A 20,684-nucleotide genomic window follows, 5' to 3' on the forward strand; every position below is an offset into this window, starting at 1 on the left:
CCTGTGGTCTGTGGGCTCCATGTCCTGTGGTCTGTGGGCTCCATGCCCTGTGCCCTTGTGGAAACAGAAACCCGCCATGGTCCTCCCTTTTTCCCTGGGTCCCCAGCCTTGTCTCCCAGCCGGCGCTGCGGGGGCAGGGGGCATGAGGACACCCCCAGGCCTGAGGTTCGTTCTCACTGCTTCTGGGTACTAGGATCTGTCTGTTCAGAGGGGTGGGGAGCCAGGCTTGTACCCCGGGTCTGAGGGGAGCAGCTGGGATGGGAAGGAACCGGGGCGAAGACGGAGCCAGCCATCCAACCCTGCCCTCCTTGTGCCCTCTGCGGCAGGACAGGGGCCTGCCCTCCTTCCATCACCCCTCCCCCGAGCCTCCTGCATCCACCCCCCTCCCCCGCCAGGCCACCTGCAGTCCACCTGCCCCCCAGCCCCACCCACGACCCGCTGACCTTCGGGACGGCAGGGACTCTCTTGTTTGTAGGTCACACTTCAAATTTAAATTTAATTTTTTTTTTAAGATTTTATTTATTTATTTGACAGAGAGACAGCCAGAGAGAGGGAACACAAGCCGGGGGAGTGAGAGAGGGAGAAGCAGGCTTCCCACCGAGCAGGGAGCCTGATGTGGGACTCTATCCCAGAACGCTGGGATCATGACCTGAGCCGAAGGCAGATGCTAAACGACTGAGCCACCCAGGTGCCCCCCAATTTAAATTTTAATCTGCATTTAATTACCATCATTATCCACGTGTGTGTGCGTGCCCTCAGAAACGAAGTGTAAGCAGTACCGAGGAACGAGATGAACAGTGGGGTCGCCCCAGCACCCCCGTCCCTCAGCCTACCCCTCGGCGTTCCTAAGACCCGCCTCGGGGTTGGCAGAGATGACCAGCACGGCCCGGCAGGGGCCCCTCCCCTGAATGCGGCTCTCTTTCCTACTATTCGGTGGCCCCCCAAAAACGTGTCCATCAGGGACATGGACTTTATCTGGAAAAAGGGCCACTGTGATGTAATTCTGTTATGACCCTAGACTAGGGTGGGCCCCAAATCCAGGGACAAATGTCCTTACAAGAGACACGCAGAGGGGACGGCACGTGCTGGCCAGGCAGAGATGGGCCCTGGCCACGGGCCGAGGACACGAGGGGCACCAGAGGCAGCAACAGCCTGCAGCCCCCAGATCTCAGACTTCCAGCCCCAGAACAGGGAGGATAGGCTCCTGAGGTCTTCAGTCCCGGGGTCCCCGAGACTTGTTTCAACTGCCCGCCCCAGCCTCCCGGAGAGAGGGGGAGAGGGGGAGGTGGGTGAGGGGCACTGGCAGAGTCTGTGTGACCCGCCCGTACACAGGTCTGCCCTGGACGTTCCTGCAACTTCTCTACTGTTCTTGAAAGTTTTGATTAGAAAGCGCTGGGGTGGGGGGGGCGCCTGGGTGGCTCAGGCTGTGAAGCGTCTGCCTTCCGCTCGGCCATGATCTCAGGATCGAGTCCCACGTTAGGCTCCCTGCTCAGCGGGAAGTCGGCTTCTCCCTCTGCCGCTGCCACCCCCCCTGCTTGTACTCTCTCTCTCTCTCTCTGTCTCCCAGATAAATAAATAAATCTTTAAAAAAAATTAAAAGTAAAAATTAAAAATGTTGGGAAAACCCTGAAATGTTAAAGCAATGAAAATCTCTCTCCCCACCCCCACTCACTGAACTCTGAATGTTTAAAGTCCCCTGCTGCCTGGGCGGAGGGCGTCTCGCTCCTCCCCAGGCGGGGGCTGGGGTCGCCTGCCCACCGTCCACCCTCAGCGACGCCTTCCTCGCTTGCTCCCAGAGCCCGGGGGTGCCTCCCCGGCCTGCCTGACCCCCACTGTGTCACCCGCAGAGGCTCCAGCGTCCCTGGCTTTTTGAGGCCTTCCCAGAAGGACCTTTGTCTCCCTGCGGTGTGTCCGATGGACGTTCTTGGAGACAGATGTCAGGGCGGCCTCCTTCTGCCCCAGCGGTGCCCCTACGAAAGCCCCCACGCAGGGCAGGGCCCCTCGCGTCCTGGTCTCCACTGCGGCCCGAACAGGCCAGACCCTCAGCACGCCCACCGTCCCACCGTCCCCCTGCTACTGAGCAGGGGGGTGAGTGAGGGGCGACTCCGGCCGTGGCCCAGCCGGTCACCCGTGGCCCAGCGAGGCTGTGGTGCCCGGGGTCCCTCCCAGCCTTCCCGGCGAGTCCCCATCGCGGGCAGCACAAATACCGCCCCTCATGCCCCAGCTGGTGCTATCCAGGCGAAGGGGCGAGACCGAGCCCCAGCTGGAGGCTGGCCTCCCTCCCAGGGCCCCTCCGAGCCCGCAGGCCTCTGTCGAGTGCCACTCTGCCCTGTTCAGTTTTCTCGCAGGATGGCCTGGAAGCAGGCGCAGAAGCCTCAGCGCCAGGCGCACGGCTTCCCGCTGAGCGAGCTTGGCCTCGCCCCTGCACTTCCACAGCAACACTCGCCTGGGTGGTCCCGGCAGGAGGGAGGCAGCGCACTCTCTGGCGGAGTGCCTGCAAGGAGTCCGCACGCCTCCCCCATCCCCCGGGGTTATTGTCATTCGGGTGACCACCTGGTGTTAGACATTTCCTCCGGAACAAAGTCCGCCTGGGCCACACCCGCCGACACCCTCCACGTCTCCCGCGCCCCCAGGGAGGTGGGGGGAGGGGCTGGGTGTCAGAGGAAGCCCAGCAGAGCGCAGGTCAGAGATCAGGGTGACTCCGCGAGCCAGAAGCTGGACGAGGCAGGAAGGACCCTCCCCTGGACCCTCCAGAGGGAGCCAGGCCCCGCAGACACGTGATCTCAGACCTGTGGCCTCCGGATCCGAGAGAGAAGTCATTTCCGTTGTGTGACGCCGCCAGTTTGCAGCGGCCCCAGGAAACAAACACGGCACCCCAACCTGCCTCCCCCCAGCATCCCCCACTCGAGAAACGGCCACTCCTTCCTGGTTGCTGAGGCCAGTAGGACCCCCTCAACGCCCTCCTTTGTTCCTCTGTCCCTCGCCCCTCCCCGTAGGGACACCTCGTGCTTCACCTGTAGATGGGTGCCGACCCGTGGGTCAAGGACAGGGTCACCGAGGGAGCACGCCTGACATGGGGAGGATGAGAAGCGCCCACCCACCGCCCCCAAGTCTCCCACCCCCCCACCTGGGCTTGCAACCTTCCCAGCCAGCCTCCTGCTCCTTAGGGAGACTGAGCAGTCCCGGACCCGCCGTCTGCAAGCTGGGGCCTGGGAAAGCCCACAGCGTGATGCAGTCCCTGGGAGCCAGCGTAACTCCCAGTCCCAGTGCAGAGAAGGTGGGGTGAGGCGTCCCAGCTGTGCGCTGACCTTTCCTGCACCTCACGCCCTGGCCTGCTGCAGGTGCACCTGTGTCTCTCCGTGGCGCCTGGCAGAACACAGAGCAGGCCAGCTGCGAGCGGCCGCATCCCAGGGCCCAGAACAGCGGCAGCAGCGGGTGCCCCAGACGGGCCTGGAAAGAGGGCGCGTGCAGCACAGGCCTTGGGCATGGGAGGCCCACACCGTGTGGTCACCGCGTGTGTCCCCAGCCCCACCCTGGCCTGGAGCATGGTGGGAGGACCCAGTGGCCACTGCCAGCAGTTGTAGCCGCTGGTCTCCACCTCGTGGAACGATGTTGCTGAGGCAGAGCGATGCTGGCCACGGCCACAGTGACCCTTCGGTTTGCTCTCCACTCAGACCGAGAGAGATGCCCAGGAAAGCAGGCCAGCACTGCAGAGGGTGTCGCAAAGGGTCACCTCACCCAAACTGAGGGCTGGACTCTGCCCGGCCCCCGGGAGGGACGCAGGCCCGGAGCGCCCTGTCCAGTAGGAGTGCTGGCTGCCTGGACCCGGCCATTCGGAGTCCACGTGCAGCTCACACTGGGGCTTTGGGCCACACGGCATCCCCTCCACCTTGGGAGGGGCTGGACGCCAGCAGCCCCCACGGCCCCGTAAAGACTGGACACCAAGGCGGGAGCCCCCCGGTTGGCAGGGCCCAGTGCGTGCTGTCACACATTGGGGCTAGGGAGCCGATTCTGTGGCCCCATGGGGACGACCCCAGAGGTGGCTGTTTGGGGACCCCCTGGGCCTCCCCTGTGCCCTTCCCCTGGGTGATGTTAACCCGTGTCCCTTCCCCGCAGTAAACTCTGACAGTAAGAACAATAGTTCTCAGGGAGTTCGGGGGTCCTCCCATGGGGTTGTCCAACCTGAGGGGGTCTCAGGGACCCTGGACTGGCCCTAGGGGTCAGATGTGGCGGGGGGGTCTCGGGGACCCCAGACTGGCCGTGGATGTCAGACGTGGGGGTCTTGGGGACCCCAGACTGGCCGTGGATGTCAGACATGAGGGGGTCTCAGGGACCCCGGGCTTGCTGTGGGTGTCAGAAGCAGGGGTCCTGTGTGCACTGGGCCCCCCCAACATCACAGTTGGCAGCCTCTCACAGAACAACCGACACGAACTGCCCCCCAAACTCTTGGGCACCCTCTCTGCTCGGTCTCTGCATCCCAGTAGGGAGAATGGCACCCAGCCCAGAGCACGCGCTTGAATGAAAGACCTGGATGGATGTGAGGGTAGGGGAGAAGCCTGGGGTGCCTTCCAGATTCCAGGAACCCCGTCAGGCCACAGAGACAGACAGCAGGGCTGGGGCTGGGCTGAGCCCCCTCTGCCCATGCCCGGCCCCCATGATGCCCCTGGAGAAGCTTTCGTGGTGGGCTTGAGCCGCATATCACCTCCTGTCAGGTCTGAACGGACAGCGGGTCTTCCCCACGCTGCGGGGGCCCCCTGCTCCTGCTCCGTCGGGATCCCGGGACCTGTCAGGGCCGCTGCAGCCCGTAGGTCTGACCTTGACTGGGGCCCAGATCACACGGGCTGCTGGACTGTCCACACATATCTCCCACATGTGGTCCAGCAGCTCCCACGCCACACCGTCCCCACGGACACTCCTCACCTCACACGGTCCCTTCCCTCACCTCCTGACGCTGTGCCCTGCACTTGAGAACTCCGCCTCCTCCTGCCCAGGCTGATCCCGCCGCCATGCCCATCACCCAGCGGCCACCCTGCACATATGTGGTCCTGCCCGCCCGCCGGCTCCTCTCTGCCTCGGCCCGTGTTCTTGACGCCTGTGGGGGGCCCTGGGCCCTGAGCCCTGACTGTCACACCTCTGACTCTTTTCTGTCTGATGCCACGTGGGGCCATGCAGAGCTCCACAAGCCCCTCGAGGGCCAGCTGACTGGGGTGGACGCCCCAGAGTCCCCAGCTCAGCCCCATCCCGCTCTGGCCTCAGCAGCCCCCATGGAGTGCCCCGAAGGACACACCCCGCCAAGCCGCCAAGCAGCCCACGCAGCCAGGGTAAACCGGGACGGCTCTGCCAGAACCATTGTTGCTTGAACAACAACACACAGGCCGTCCCCCAAGTTCACCCTCTGACAGAGCCCCCCAGGGTTACCCCCAGAGCTGGAGGTGCCAGGAGCCAGCCCCGGGGCCACTGCAGCCCCCAGCAGGGCCCAGAGCACCCCGCCTGTGTTCCGGTCGCCCCAAGGCCGTCACGGGTGAAGAACGATTGGATTTTTCAGGTGAGTAACATTGGTTATTAAATTCGCTAGGCTGGCTGTTTGCCGCCACCGCCGGTCTCTCCCCAGTGGGCGGAGAATCTGTCTGAGGTGCTTAGGAAGATGGTAATTGAAACACCCCAGGGGCTAGACCCAGCCAGCCCAAGAACAGCCTCCAAGGACTAAGCCCAGGTCCCAGCCCCGCGGAGGCCCGCGGGCTGTAGGTTCCAGCCGTCCAGGACGAAGGCCGAAGGCCAAAGGGCGAAGGGCGAAGGGCGGACAACAGGGCGCAGGTCCCCATCTGCACTTCTCCTGGAACTTCTGTCCGGACGTCAGAGCCCCGGCCTCACCATCCTGCTCTGGCCCTGGAGGTGCCAAGAGTCAGGGGCTCCCTGCACCTGTGGCCCCACCAGCAGCAGAGAGAGAGCAAGGTGTTTGTTCCCTGGCACCTGGAGCCCTCGTCCGGCCGCAGCTCCTGCCAGGCCATTCCCTCCTGCCCTCCCGGCCCCTGTGTCTCTGTTCCAGCGCCTGTTCCCTCCCCTCTGTCTGAAGGACATCCCCAGCGCTTCCCGTGACGCCCGTCTCCCGGCCACCATCTTTCTCGCCTTCGTCCAAGTGCCCCCACTAACCGGTGACTGTCTCCAACCCTAGGACATGCGTCCTACAGATGAGGAAACTAAAACCCAGATTGCGTGTTTGAGGTCATTCACCCAGAAAATGTCAGGTGTGACCTCAACACTGTGCTCCGAGCCACTGCACCTGCAGGCAGGAGAACCTGAGCTCCAGCCCGTCCCGGGCCTGCCTGGCGCTCCCGGGAGTCGTGGTGGGTTGCGCCCCCCCACACCTGGGGCCCATCCTCATCAGGATGTGGGGCGTGGCCTCACGGTCCTCGGGGAGGCTCCTGAGTGGCCACTGAGATGAGCAGTCAGCTGGCCCAGCTGTTGCCATGGAAAAGCTCGCAGCACACGGGCTGCCTGGCAGCCTGACCATCCACTCCCCCAGGACCCCGCCAGGCTGCTGGCCCAGCACCCAGAGTGTGCGCGTGGCAGGGAGCTGCTCGCGGCGGGAGCCTCCCCTGGGAGGGGCAGACAGCGCTGCTCCCCTGCCCCCGCGTTTGTTGGGGCCACTGTAGCCTCTGTGCGGATACAGGGGCTCTCTCTGCCTGCCGCCTCCCACCCCCTTTCTGCTAATGGCACCTCAGCCTGCTTGGAGGAAGCAACCCCCCCGTGACTACAGTCCCAGGGGCCCCACTCACCCCTTGGCCAAACCCAGGCCTGGCCAGTCAGTGTGCGCCCTTCCCTAACACCCCAACCCGGTCCGTGACCGGGGCAGGTAACCACCAACCAGTGGTGCTCCTGGGTCCATGCAAACTATCAGGAAAGATGAACAGCTGAGCACAGAGCCAGGGAGGTCCGGACGCGTCGGCCTGGGCTGAGCTCTAGATACACACCTGAAGGCATCTCCACCTGCTGTGCTAACTAACACGGCGCCATGTTTATTCATGCTTGATTGGCCTGGGTTTTTCACTGAGGGTCCTCCTTAACCTCCTTTGGCTCCTAATGTCCCTGGGTCCACCCCAACCCACCCGGTGTGACTTTGAGCAAGTCAGCACCCTGGGGGCCTCGGTCTCTATGTGCCACAGAGACGGATGCCCAAGACGCCCCTACTCTGAGTGCCCTCCACTTCTGTGCCGTCAGAACCCCAAAAGTCTTTCCTGGTGACATCAGCCTTTCTCCATCTTTAGAAAAGCGTCGGAACACACAAGAGATCAAGGAAGGCTGACACTGGCCTCTCTAACAGAAGTCTGAGCCTCTGCTCCACTGGGGCGGGGGTGGGGTGCTGTCAGTGTGCATAGCCGGCCAAGAAGGGGTCTGTGGGGTCCATCCAGGCGCTCCACCTTGTGTCCAGCTGTGTGCCCTGGAACTCACTCCTTGCCTCATCCTGACCCTGCAGTGCTGGCTTTTGCCAGCCGAGAAGCCCCAGGCAGGAGATTGCATCGGTCAGCCCAGAGAGGAACTCTCCGACACCTCAGCACTTCCTACCCTCATGTGGGCATCCAAAGTGGGGCTCAAGAGACTGGGAAGGGGGTACCCCACAGCCAATCCTGCCTTCCTGGAGGAAAATTCCACAACTTACCCCCAACTGCTTTATGTGAGCCAAGTCCTCATGTCTCTACATCACACTAAGAGAAGTGAAACTCTAGAGAAGGTGAGACTGGAGCCAACATACTGATCCTTCAGAAAAGGCTTGTCCTGGCTTCAATGTTTCCAATGTGCTCCTCTGACTCTCCATGCAGTAACTCACTCTCGCCTGACATCTGGGCTGGAGACCCCTGAGGCCAGAGAAATCTCCCCTGAACCCTCACACTTCATCACCTCTAATTCCACTCTCACCCTTAGGATGGTGATGATGGTGGTGATGGTGACGGTGATGATGGTCACAGTGGTGATGATGGTGACAGTGGTGATGGCGATGATGATGGTGATGGTGGTTAAAATGGTGATGGTGATGATGGTGATGATGGTGATGATGGTGATGGGGCTGATGATGGGGATGATGGGGATGGCGATGATGATGGTGATGGGGCTGATGATGGGGATGATGGGGATGGCGATGATGATGGTGATGGGGCTGATGATGGGGATGATGGGGATGGCGATGATGATGGTGATGGGGCTGATGATGGGGATGATGGGGATGGCGATGATGATGGTGATGGGGCTGATGATGGGGATGATGGGGATGGCGATGATGATGGTGATGGGGCTGATGATGGGGATGATGGGGATGGCGATGATGATGGTGATGGGGCTGATGATGGGGATGATGGGGATGGCGATGATGATGGTGATGGGGCTGATGATGGGGATGATGGGGATGGCGATGATGATGGTGATGGGGCTGATGATGGGGATGATGGGGATGGCGATGATGATGGTGATGGGGCTGATGATGGGGATGATGGGGATGGCGATGATGATGGTGATGGGGCTGATGATGGGGATGATGGGGATGGCGATGATGATGGTGATGGGGCTGATGATGGGGATGATGGGGATGGCGATGATGATGGTGATGGGGCTGATGATGGGGATGATGGGGATGGCGATGATGATGGTGATGGGGCTGATGATGGGGATGATGGGGATGGCGATGATGATGGTGATGGGGCTGATGATGGGGATGATGGGGATGGCGATGATGATGGTGATGGGGCTGATGATGGGGATGATGGGGATGGCGATGATGATGGTGATGGGGCTGATGATGGGGATGATGGGGATGGCGATGATGATGGTGATGGGGCTGATGATGGGGATGATGGGGATGGCGATGATGATGGTGATGGGGCTGATGATGGGGATGATGGGGATGGCGATGATGATGGTGATGGGGCTGATGATGGGGATGATGGGGATGGCGATGATGATGGTGATGGGGCTGATGATGGGGATGATGGGGATGGCGATGATGATGGTGATGGGGCTGATGATGGGGATGATGGGGATGGCGATGATGATGGTGATGGGGCTGATGATGGGGATGATGGGGATGGCGATGATGATGGTGATGGGGCTGATGATGGGGATGATGGGGATGGCGATGATGATGGTGGTGATGATGATGATGGTGGTGATGATGGTGATGGAGTTGATAGTGATGGTGATGGTGGAGATGTGGGAGTCATAATGCGTAGGTTCAAATTCTGGTTCATGAATAAGTTATGTGACTGGTCCAAGTTATTCAACCTCATGTACTTCAGTTTCCTCATTTATGAAATGAGGATTAAAAAAGAATTGATCGGGGTGCCTGGGTGGCTCAGCTGGTTAAGCGTCTGCCTTTGGCTCAGGACATGATCCCGGAGTCCTGGGATCAAGCCCCGTGTTGGGATCCCTGCTCACCAGGGAATCTGCTTCTCCCTCTCTTCCACTCCTCTCCCCACTCATGCTTGCTCTCTCTCTAATAAATAAATAAAATCTTTAAAAAAGAATTGATGTCGTTGGGTTGTTATGACAAATGTCTAGATAGAAAGATAGTACCTTTGCAGTTGAGAAGCACTAGTAAGAGCTAACTATTATTGTCATTGTCATCCTCCCCTGGGTCAGTGTTTGATCGAGCATGTGCAAATAGCTCACATCAGTCCAATGAGAGTGAACCCTGGGATTTCAGCGGGACTGTCTTGCTGGGGTCACTACCCTGGGAGAGTGTGATCTTGGAGACTCAGTTCAGGGAAATGTTGCCACAGCAGGTGTGAGCCTGGCTAAGAACAGGGCCAACACAGAGGACAGCAGGACTGATGGAGGGAGGCAGGGTCCAGGGGGCACCTGAATCCCTGGTGCGTTTACCTTCCTCAGCTACACAACCAACGTCTTGTCCTGTTTCTCAAGCTAGTTGAGTTGGGTGTGCGTTCTTCCCAACAAGAAGGGCCCTGCTGAATGGCCCTGAGCTCTACAGAGCTCTGGGGGCAGGTCATATATGAAAGATGAGCGAGGTAAGCTCTGAAGAGTGGGGTGAGGAGGGAGAGGACGACCTGGCAGCGGGTGGCAGCTTGACCTTCCTCAAGCACGGTGGCCAGACTGCACAGCTGGTCACCTCTTGTGCCCCTCCCACCCAGGGCCACCACATACATCCACACTGGTGGTCCCTTGCATGAGTGCAGCCGCGCGGAGCACTCAGGCTTTCCAGCCTGTGTTTGGAGTGACAATTTTCAGCCTGAATCTCTAAAGGTCATCTCGGATCAGGCTAAGTCATTGTTTAGGGAATTCTCTGGAAGTACCTGGAACAAGGCCTGAAGAGTCACCTGAACAGAGAGACGAGGACATCCCGTGCCGTGGATACCTGTGCAGATAGGCAGGAGACAGAGGGCTAAGCTCGTGGCTGGAAAAGAAGAGGGAGCGTGGGGACTGCAGCAGAGGAAAGGTCCTATCTGCCAGCAGGTGTTGCAGCGACTGGGCCGTTGACCTCCTCCCGCCAAACAGGGGACCTGCAGCAGAACTCAGATCGGGTTCGGAATCTTTGAAACAGAGACTCTGGGGCTTAGGCAGGGACGGTGTCCGATGTCTCCCACGGAGGGCTCAGCACAGAGTGGGTGCTCGGGAGGGACGCTGACCTGAGTTGACCTGGCACTCAGCCCTGTGTGTTCCCCGAGGGGCCAGCAAACAGGGTTCCTGCGTGGGAGTCCGGAGGGTCACACAACGAGGAGCCGCAGCCCGTGTGCCCTGGGTCCCGTCCACCACTGCGGAGATATCCACTGCTGACAAATACCGGTGCGCCCTCCCTTCCTGGCCTCCCCGGTACCTGGGGGCCCCTGACGCCGCTCTACCACGTGTCAGCTCGGGGAGCAGGTGTTACAAGTCGGGGTGTCCCCTTTTGGGCTCCATTTCACAGCTGGGGCGACGACAGACACCCCCCCACGCGCCTGGACCACTAAATGACTGCGTGAAGCAGAGCCCCCACCCTCATCCCCAGCGGATGGGCGAGAAATAGACCGGTACTGAGGGGCTGGCGGTCAGAGCAGTCGCCGCAGCGTCACCTGCTCCATCACGGCCGGGATGTGAGTGAGCAGTGGAGCGGGAACAGCGACCACGTGGCAACAGTACCTGGCCACGGAGCCCAGCCCCGCGGGGAGCTCACACCTGCTCCCTTCATCCAGTGCTCACCCTGCACCCTCCCAGGACGCCCTCCTCTGCCTTCATCCACGTCGAGGCTGGGCATCTGGGAAAGCGCCGACAAATGCAGATGCTGTCCGGCTTCTCTCCAGGTTTCCCATAACCTTAGGTCCACCCCGAAGCCCCACAGAGCTCAGAAAGTGTTTGCTGGGTAAACCAAGAGACGAAGGACGTGACTAATGGCGGCCACTGCCTGCACTGAGCAGACGGTTGGTGGCGTCAGCCCTGACCGAGGGCAGCCAGGAGCCTAGGGAGGAGTATCAGGCTTCAAGGCTTGGCTCTGTGTCCTGCATGGGCTTTTCACAGGTAGCAGGGTCATCTCAGACAGCACTCTTTCAGGAAGATGTGCTTGTGGCAGAAAACTCAGCACGAACTGGCTTAAGCCAAAACGGAATGTACTGAATCATGTGTCCATAAAGTCCATGGGAAGATGACTTCAGGTACAGTGGGATCCAGGAGTTAAAAATGTCTTCAGGACATAGTTCCCTCTGTCTCCTCGCTCAGCCGCCCTACACGTGGATCCATTCCCCGGTAGGTACTCCCTCCCCTTATGATGGCGGGATGGCAGCTAAAGCCCCCCCCGACACCTGCCTGCCCCCAAAACCCAAGGGAAANNGTGACCTTCCCTTCCAAGCGTGACCACCCGTCCCTGGACCAATCACTCAGGACAGGGAAATGGGATATTTCAATTGGCAAAACTTGGGTGTTGAGCTCACACCTGGAGCAGAGGTGGTGTTAACACCTCCCTAATTTCGATGAATGAATAAGGAGAGGGAGAAAATCAGGGTCCCATTACCAAAGTCGGCATGACGGCACAGTGCTCACTGTCCACCAAACAGCCCTGCCCCCCTGCCCACAACCCCATGCTGTTCCATAAGGGGCAGGAAGCCCTTGACCCTGGAAAGACGGGCCCCCTTCCCCCGGCTTTACGATGAATCCCATCTGGTTTAAGGCAGTCATAGTAAATCCCACCCCTCTCTTTGCCAGATTTTCATTTTCCCAGAGACGTTTACAACAATTAATAGCCCTGAGACTCTGTTCTGGTCAATGAGAACTCCTGGGACTGGCACCCAGTCTGCTGTCCTTCTCCGCATGGGCCTTCGGAGTGAGCACGTGATGACTGGAGCCGCAGCAGCTCTGTTGTGCCTATGAAGTACCAAGTAAGAAGAGCAAAGGCCAGTGCCGTGAGCCACGTTCTGTTTCTCGACTGTCACATGGGTAACAAACTTTCCCTGGAGGGGACAACAAAGAGTTGCTCTTAAAAATTGGTAACACCACCACCTACCCGATAAGAGTTGTAGAGATTAAATGAGTTTTGGGGAAGTGTCTGGAACCCTATGTGGTGACAACTCTTAGTGTCATCACTGTCACACCAGCACACCGTGCTTCCTCCGCAGGAAACTGCTCTTGGCCCCGTATTCCTCCCCAGCTACTGTCCACATCATGTTCCCCTCCGCAGACACACTCACTGACCTCACGCCCACAGCCACTCAGCGGTGGCTTCCACCCCCTCTATGCTGCAGACACTGACAAATACAAGGAACTGGGAACGTGGGGTGTGATGATCTGCGAAGTACCCACCTCCACTGGCCGACCGCAGGCCCTGGGGGGCCAGGTCTGCACCCCTGGAGATCACCACGCCCTCGCTGCACGCCACAGATGTTCCGAAAGTCACCCGCGGCTGGCTCCTGAGGCCTGGCCTGGCAGAGCGGAAATGTCTCAGTCCCCACGTGGTGGGCTCCTCACAGTCCACGCCTGACGGCAGCCAGCCACCTCAGAGCAGCGAGGCGAGGTCCTTCCCGAGCGCGGCTGCACGGTCCCGTCACCCATCATCCCCGTCTGCGCCCGTCAGCTGGTGCACAAACCCGCTGAGTAACAAACCCCGGGATCCCAGCAGCTTCGGACAATGCGTGCATACGGGTCCTACGTCCGAAGGCCGGCGGTGCCCGTTCCTGTCAGCTGGACTCGTGCTGGGGTGGGCGTGCCAGGTGCCGTAGCCTCAGCAGTGGTCCCTGGCGTCTGGGGCCAGCAGGGCCGGCCTGGTCATGCCCTCCCCAAGGCCACAGCTGAGGTACGGGACAGCAGGCAGAAACACACAGCGTCTCTTGAGTCTGGGCTCAGAATGGGCACGTGGCGGCCGTCATCCCTGCCACAGACCATGGCCAGGCCCAGGTGGGGGTGCCGGGCAGGGCATGGTCCTGGAGGTCATCTCCCGTGTTGTTTGAAACAACACGCACCTATTCTCCCACGGTCCTGGAGGCCAGAAGTCCTCGATCAAGGTGTCAGCCAGGCCGAGCTCCCTCTGGAGGCTCTGACTGTGTTCTTCCTGTTGCCCTTGAACTCAGCAGGCTCACGCTGCTGCAGCCTTCACCTCCCCGCTGCCGGAGGCCCAGGTACACCTCTGAATTCCCACTGTGGAGTAGGCGAGTTCAGGTCTGGGTTTCTGTCACCTGCAAGGGGAAGAGCCCCGTGAGTTCCCGGCGCTTTGTCCCGAGGCCTCTTCTCCCTCCCAGAGGCCTGCCCCACTGTCCGCACAGCTCACACCAGGTTCGTCTTGGGGGCCTCCCTGCCTTGAAAACACCCTGCAGACACTGGCTTCTCCAGGAGCCTCCCCAACTCCCCCAGGGCTAGGCTGGCTGGAAAGCGCCCTCCAAGGACTACCAGGAGGCTGGGATGCCCGCGGTCCTCCAGGCAAGGAACGCTCAAAGCACACGTCGCTTACAGCCCCCGCGCTGTGCTGGTGCTGAGTCAGGCCCAAGGCCGCTCTTCTGGAGCTGACGGGTGCTCACGAACCGGAGAGCGCACCGAGACGGCAGAAGAGGACGCCCGTGTGGGGGAGGCCTCCGGTCTCAGGGGCACCATCTGTGGGGTTGGGCCCTGGAGCCTGGCCTTCCGGCACAGAGGGACGGGGCGGTGGGGACAGCACGCTGGGTGTGGGCACGTCTCTGGGGAGGATGGCAGCAGCTGTGAAGATAGTCTAGACAAACCCAAACTCCCGAGCCAACCTCTTGCCACCTCCACCCACGCGACACAGCTATCCTGCAGACCTACTGCTTCATCGGGACCAAGGGGTGGAAGGAGATGGCGGGAGCCCTCGGGCTGCAGGCCTGGAGGTGCCCACGCCGGTGTGGGGGCAGGGGACCGCGGATCCTGACTCCGTATGTGACTGAGGCAGACCTGGGTGCCTTGCTGGCCCTCTGGAGAAAACTGGTCCTGCGTTCACTTCTCCTGCCCGAGCACACACCAGCTTCCCACGTGGGCACCCTGCTCGGCATGAAGCCACCAGCCGGCCTCTGGGAAGAAATGACATCGGCGTCAGGGCTGATGAAGAGGGAAGGTGTGGACAGACCGGGGCAGGATGTGGGTAGACCCCAGAGCAGGAGCAGGCTCAGAAACTGACCACAGAATAGATCCTGAGGAGCAGGAATCAGGGGAAGGGGCACATCTGGGATGGGTACCCCCGAATATCAATCTCTTGGATACCGTCCTGAAGACAGATTGTAGTTCCAGGAACAGGCTGTGACAAATGGGAATGTAGTCCCGAAATGTTCACTTCCTCTCTGTTGCAGAACCACACACACCCATCCCCTGCCCGGGGGATTCTGCCGTGCCAGCCCCCACCCCCCCCGGGGCAGGCGTCAGCTTCCTACCCCACGTAGGATGGTCTTGGCCACCTGACTTGCCTTGCACAGGATGTGAACAGCAAGATGCAAGGCCTACAGCGTAGATTTTCAGCGTGCCTGTGTGGTTTGGCTTGGCCCTCTGAGTTTTGTACAGAGAAGGCCCCAGGTAGTCCACCTCTTGCTACCTGCGTCCCAGAGAGAGACTTAAACCTGGCCCACAGTCTGGAGCAGAGCCCCTCAGGTCAACCTAACAGCCCTGGGAGAAAGAAAACAAAACACTGGTGTTGTAAGTCACAGGGGTCCTGTGGGCTGTTTGTTACGCCACGTTGTCCCAGCGGGAGCTGCCACACCTGCCCGGTCCTTGGCTAGGGGAGGGATGGGCATCTCAGTGAACCGACCAAGCCTGCGTCCACGGAAGCCATCTAAGTATCCCAAATGCACTGAAGGGCTCTTACCTGAAGGAGGGGGAATGCATACTGGGGCGCATGGTGGAGCTGACCTCTGGTTCATAGATGCGGCCCCAGGGGCCGGCCCGCTAGCCAGAACTCATCTTCTGGCTGTCACCCTGCAAGCAAAAAGCATGTTTGAACCCCAAAGGAGCAGCGGGCTCTGCTGATTTATAGGGCCTGAATCGGATCTGTGAGAGCAAATTGAATTTTGAATAGAATTTCATGTCAATTAACTTTGCTCAGAGCCTTACAGAAGCCCGGTGACTCTCTAAAACAGAACCAAACAGGGAAGACGGATGGGGCTGACAGCCGTCCTGGAAGCAACTAATTAGCAGCCCAGCCTCCCCGAGCTCTGCTGGGGAGGGCTCTGCGCTCTGTGCGGTGACCAGGTGAGGACTGGGCTTCGGGCCTCGGGGACGGTGATGGTGATGGGCCAGCCCTTCCACGGCAGGCTGGGGGTGGAGAGAGGCTTCTCTCTGGCCGAGCTCCGGGCTGTGGGCAGGGACCCTCTGCTCTTACTGCACGGGGGAGGACCTCAGGGATGGGATGAAGTGGCAGGAGAGACCTGAGCTGGCAGCAGGCCAAAGAGCCAAGCCCCCGTGGCCTGGGAGGGAGCTGGTGAGGCGGCCAGAATTGGGGCAACAAGAAGAGGGAGGATATCATGGTCGTCAAGAGCCAGGCCCTGAGGGTGGGGATTGCGTGGGGGAGGGGCAGGATCCCATTCTCAGGAACACTGCTGGCCGCAGAGGTGGCATGCCTCTGCAAGCCCTACTCTATGCCAGGTGCTGTTGTGGCTCCGAACCCCGTGGTCCCCAAAGTGTGGTCCCCAGACGTGCAGCCTGTTTGTTGGACATGCAAATGTTCAAGCCCCACGTGGGACCAGATGAATCGGAAACTCTGGGGCAGGCCCAGAGATGCGTGCCAACGAGCCTCCCAGTCCCACGTGACTGACAGTTTCAGAGCTGGAGAACTCGCTGAACCCTCAGGCCACCCACTGCGGGCTGCAGTCATCACCTCCAGCCGTGTTTTGGAGCAGGGACCCCAGGGCAGAAAAGCGGGATCATTCCCCTCGCCTGTGGGAGGAAGGTGGGGACAGACAGTCTGGCTCTATGACTGCCCTGCCCAGCGCGGGGATTGTTCTGGGGGGGACGGGGTGACAGGAAAGGGCCCATAGGAAGCCCCAGGCTCAGCATAGGGCTGGTCTCTGCCCCCTACAGAGCAGGTGTGGAGCCTGGAAGCTGCCCTCTGAGCAGACCTTGGACCCAAGGGCCTGTATCCAAATGAAATCCTGAAATATTATCCTGGGACACCCTCCAACATCCACATTTTCTGGCCTTCTGTCTGGTCCTCAGAGGGGAATTAGGGTAGCGGGAATATAGAGGGACCGATCTGGGTCCATTTCTGTCTTCCTAATGAGGTTCTTACAACTCACAAGGCATGATATTGGAGGAGTCAGTTTTCACGACAAAACCTGGAATGGGAAGAGGTGGAGGGGAACCCTGCCCCCACCCTGGCAAGGCTAGGAGAGGGTTGCTGAGGGCCCAGAGCAGAAACAGCCCCAAAGAGGGGCCGGGGTGGCCTGGAGGCTGGCAGTTCTGGGGCCTGAGAGCCCCAACCCTGTGTCTAGAAGCTTGTAGAGCTGCCTTTCCAACGACCACCAGGGACAGCCTAGCCAACGGGGCACCCAGACCACCTGCCTCCCTGCCCCCCACACACTGGGACCCTAGGCCCTCCAAGGGACAGGGTGATACAAACTGAAAGCCCAAGTCCCTATATAGGGGACAGTGGACCATCCCCCCAGCATTGCCCAGGGCAGCACTTCCTCACTGAGCAAGGGGGCGCCTTCCAGAGCTTATCTACTGTGTTCCCTTCAGTCTCCACACAGTCCAGCAAATGTTACCCTGCCTCAGTGCCTTTGCACGGGCTATGCTCACTGCAGGGAAACATGGTTCTCCAGGCCTGTGCACCGCCAGCTCCTTCTCACCCTGCAGGTCTCAGCTCAGATCTGCACTTAGGCATTCTGGGACTACCCAGTACTCACTTTCTATGACACCTCCCTACTCAGTTAGGTTTGCGTTATCATTAGATATCATGTTATTTGGCTCTGTGTTCATGTTCTCTGCCACTTTCAAAAGGGCTGTCTGTCTCATCCACTATAGCCTCACTAGCAGTGTCTGGACCTCGTGCATTTGTTAAGTATGTGTTGAGTGAATTAATGATCTTGGGATGGAAGAAAACAGCCTCTCCCCACCTGCATGACCCTCCCTCCCCCAGGAGGTCCCCTGTTGGTGAAAGAGGAAGTGCACCATTATATCTCGCTTTCGACTCTCCAGCGCCCCTTCCCTTCCGTTCCTGCTCTCCGGTAGCGGTAGCGCTTGATGGGGAGTAACCCCTGCAGCCCAAACTGCTGTCTCAATGCAAACGGGCAGTCCCGGGGCCTCAGTGAGGGTGTATTCTGGGGTCTGGAGCTCTGGTCTAGGGAGGGCTGCCCCACTCTAAAATCTGAGCAACCTGACGGGGGTGGGGGGGGGACTGCGCCTGGAACTGCAGCAGCGAGGTCAGGGCTCCGCCCCGGCAGGCGGCTGTGAAGAGCCCTGGGAGCTCAGAGCCTGCGGGAGATCCCCAGCAGGAGAGGGGCAGGGGGCCACATGGAGACAGCTTGGACTGGGGTGCAGGGTAGTGGGAGGCCAAGAACTGGCCCCGGGCAGAGGCAGTCCGTCCCCCTTCTACACACATCCCACGCGGGCAGGACTTCTACTGCCTGGGAGAACTCCCCCAGTGAAGACCCCACCCCCACCCCAGCCCCCAGCTCGGGTGTGACGGTGAGCTTGCCGCTCGGCCCACGTGTCGGGTTTAGCTGGAGAGCCCCCACTTTTCCGGGGTGAGACCGAGGCTGGAGAACGGCAGAGACCCCTGGACCCTGCACCTCCCATCCAGTGGCTGGCAGAGGGGCGGGAAGGGGCGCGGCCTTCCAGCTCCCCCCCCCCGAGGGGCGGAGCCTGCAGGGTTGGGGGCGGAGCTCGGCACGCGCAGCGCGCACGGGGCGGGGCCTGAGGGGCGGAGTCTCGTCCGCCGGAGGCGGGGCGGGGCCGACCTGGACAGGGCGACGGGCGCCTGGGGCGGAGCCTTGGCGGGCCCTGTAGTCGGCGCGCTGGAGAGGCGGGGCCAGGGCGCGGTCGGGGCGGGGCCTGGGCGGGGCTTGCGCCGGGCTCCGCTGCAGCGCCCACTTCCTCTGGCGCTGGCTGCCGGGCGGAAGTACGTCAGTTGTTATCTGCTCCGGGCGCCGCCGTCGCCGTCGCCGCCTGAGCCTCAGCTTCAGCTTCAGCCTCCGCCTGAGCCTCAGCCTCACGAGCCACGGCGCCTCAGCCCGGGACCCGCCCCGCCCGCGCTCCGCCCGCCGTCGCCGCCGCCCGCCGCGCATGAGGGGCGCCCCCGGGGCCGCGGCCGAGGCCGCGCTGAGCGCCGCCGATGCGCGGCCGCCCGCCCGGGTCCCCAGGCCGCGCCGGCGGGCTGAGGACCCCGCGCGGCATGCCCGGCCCGGCCTGCCGCCCGCCGCCGCCGGGGCCCGAGCCGCGCGGCCCGCACCGAGCCCGGCGGCGCCCTGTAGCGCAGCGGCAGCGGCAGCGGGAGCGCGGGAACCCGACGGCGCGGCCGCAAGGTCACCGCGCACCATGGAGGCCAAGGTCCGCCAGAGCCGGCGCTCGCGCGCGCAGCGGGACCGCGGCCGGCGCCGGGAGGCGGCCCGCGACGCCCGCGACCAGAGCGCGTCGTCGGGCGACGAGACCGAGCCCGGGCCTGGCAAGGAGAACGCGGGCCTGCCCCGTGCGCCCCCGCCCCGCGCCGCCGCCGTGCGCCCCCCGCGCCGCCGCCGCCGCGAGTCCAGCTCGCAGGAGGAGGAGGTCATCGACGGCTTCGCCATTGCCAGCTTCAGCACGCTCGAGGCCTTGGAGGTAGGTGGGGCGGCGGGCGGGGCGCCTCTGGGGCGGCGGCACACCCACCCCTTAGGGCTGCCCGGGCCGCGTGGGCCCCGCGCGCCGCGCAGATCGCTGCTGGAGGGCCCGGCAGCCTGCGGGGGGTGCCGGCGGGTGCGAGTCTTGAGCGGCTAGGGAGAGAAGTCTCTGAATTGCACTGTCCCAGCCAAAAGCTGTCTGGTTGCACACACGCCTTTTTCAGCTGTTTTCCTTTTCAAAATACCACTTTATTCGGCTCAGGACGTGCCAGCGGGGTGAGCGCTGCTGGTCGTGGTGAAGGCGGTGGTGGAATGGATACTTTGAGATTCTTCCTGTTCCTCTCCTCCTCCTGGAGGTTTCTGTTCAGACGAGGGAGAGGGAGGGGGATTTCTGAGACCCCTCTCCTGACGGCTGCTTCATAGGCTGGTTAATAGGATGGCAAAAAATATCGCTTGTCTGGCTGAGTTATCCTGGGCAATATTTGCTGAGCAAATAACTGCCCTTCTTGCGTGAACCCAGGTGAGTTGAGAAGGAAATGAGTACTGACTGTCAGAGATTTGGCAAATGGGGTGGGTGGGGAGCCACGGTCTCCTAGAATTGTGTAGAAGTGCTGGCCAGACCCCACGGTCCTGCCAGCCTCAGCCAGCCAGCCCCCCGCACCCTCCAGGCGCCCCGTACAGCACTTACCAGGGGCCACAGGCATCTGTTGGGTTTAGGGGTCCCAGAGATTGCTCGGTTCACAACCCCCCTTCCTTTTCATGGGCTTGGGAGCCAGTAGCCTGGGATCCCCAGTCAGAGGCTGAGCTTTGGGGGGAGGGGAAGTGCCTTCATTGCAGGTCCCTGCAGTGAACCCTCTCCCTAAGGTGGGTCAGGTCTCTGGAGAACCTCAGTGTCAGGGGCTGGCAGCCAGGAGGACGTGGCCCAGGGACAGGTGTGCTGCTTTCTGTCTGGGCAGGTGGATGCATAGAGGTGGGGCACTTATGCCAACCACACAGCCCCCCACCCTGATCCTCTCTGTGTACACTTGGGGGGCCCTAGATGGCTCCCGGATCAAGGGGTCCGCAGCTAAGACACTTTGGGGGGTGGCACATGGCACAGCATGAACTGGGAAGGGGTGGCCGAGTTCTGTGCCACAGCTTGGGAGAGTGGTTACTCCAGCCACTTCCAGATGTGTACCTGCCCTGCCAGATGGGCACAAAACAGAACCCTAACTGTGGTCTCCAAGGCCCTGCATGTTGGCCTCTCACGCCAGCATGTTAGCCCCTCTGAGCTTCTGCTGCCTTGGGGCCTCGGGACCTGCTGTCCCCTCTGCCGAGGTTGTTTGGAGCCTTCGTGTCTCAGCGCAGACATTACTCGGGCCCTCCCCAGTGACCTTCTAAAGCAGCACCCCTTCTCCCCGGCCGCACCCCACCCATCCCCCACTTTCCTTCCTGTCAGTGACCCCTCTTCTCTGAAGCCATCTAGGTATTGAC

At 61.3% G+C, this 20,684-nt stretch overlaps 2 protein-coding genes across 2 annotated transcripts in view; one reads left to right on the forward strand and one right to left on the reverse strand.

Moving 5' to 3' along the window:
- Positions 1-18,935, reverse strand: part of LOC103678895 (dapper homolog 3-like) — a 40,492-nt gene extending 21,557 nt beyond the window's left edge. Inside the window, exons 1-2 of the mRNA XM_040620094.1 lie at positions 18,313-18,935; positions 12,772-12,890 (exon numbers count right to left, since the gene is read on the reverse strand). Of these exons, the coding sequence (XP_040476028.1) occupies positions 12,772-12,890; positions 18,313-18,935 (742 nt within the window). The remainder of the gene's footprint in view (positions 1-12,771; positions 12,891-18,312) is intronic.
- LOC103678893 (fibrosin-1-like protein) overlaps positions 18,934-20,684 on the forward strand; it is an 86,567-nt gene continuing 84,816 nt past the window's right edge. Inside the window, 1 exon segment of the mRNA XM_040620059.1 lies at positions 18,934-19,212. Coding sequence (XP_040475993.1) covers positions 18,934-19,212 — 279 coding nt within the window.

Source organism: Ursus maritimus, unplaced genomic scaffold, assembly GCF_017311325.1.
Source record: "Ursus maritimus isolate PB19 unplaced genomic scaffold, ASM1731132v1 scaffold_33, whole genome shotgun sequence".
Lineage (NCBI taxonomy): Eukaryota > Metazoa > Chordata > Mammalia > Carnivora > Ursidae > Ursus > Ursus maritimus.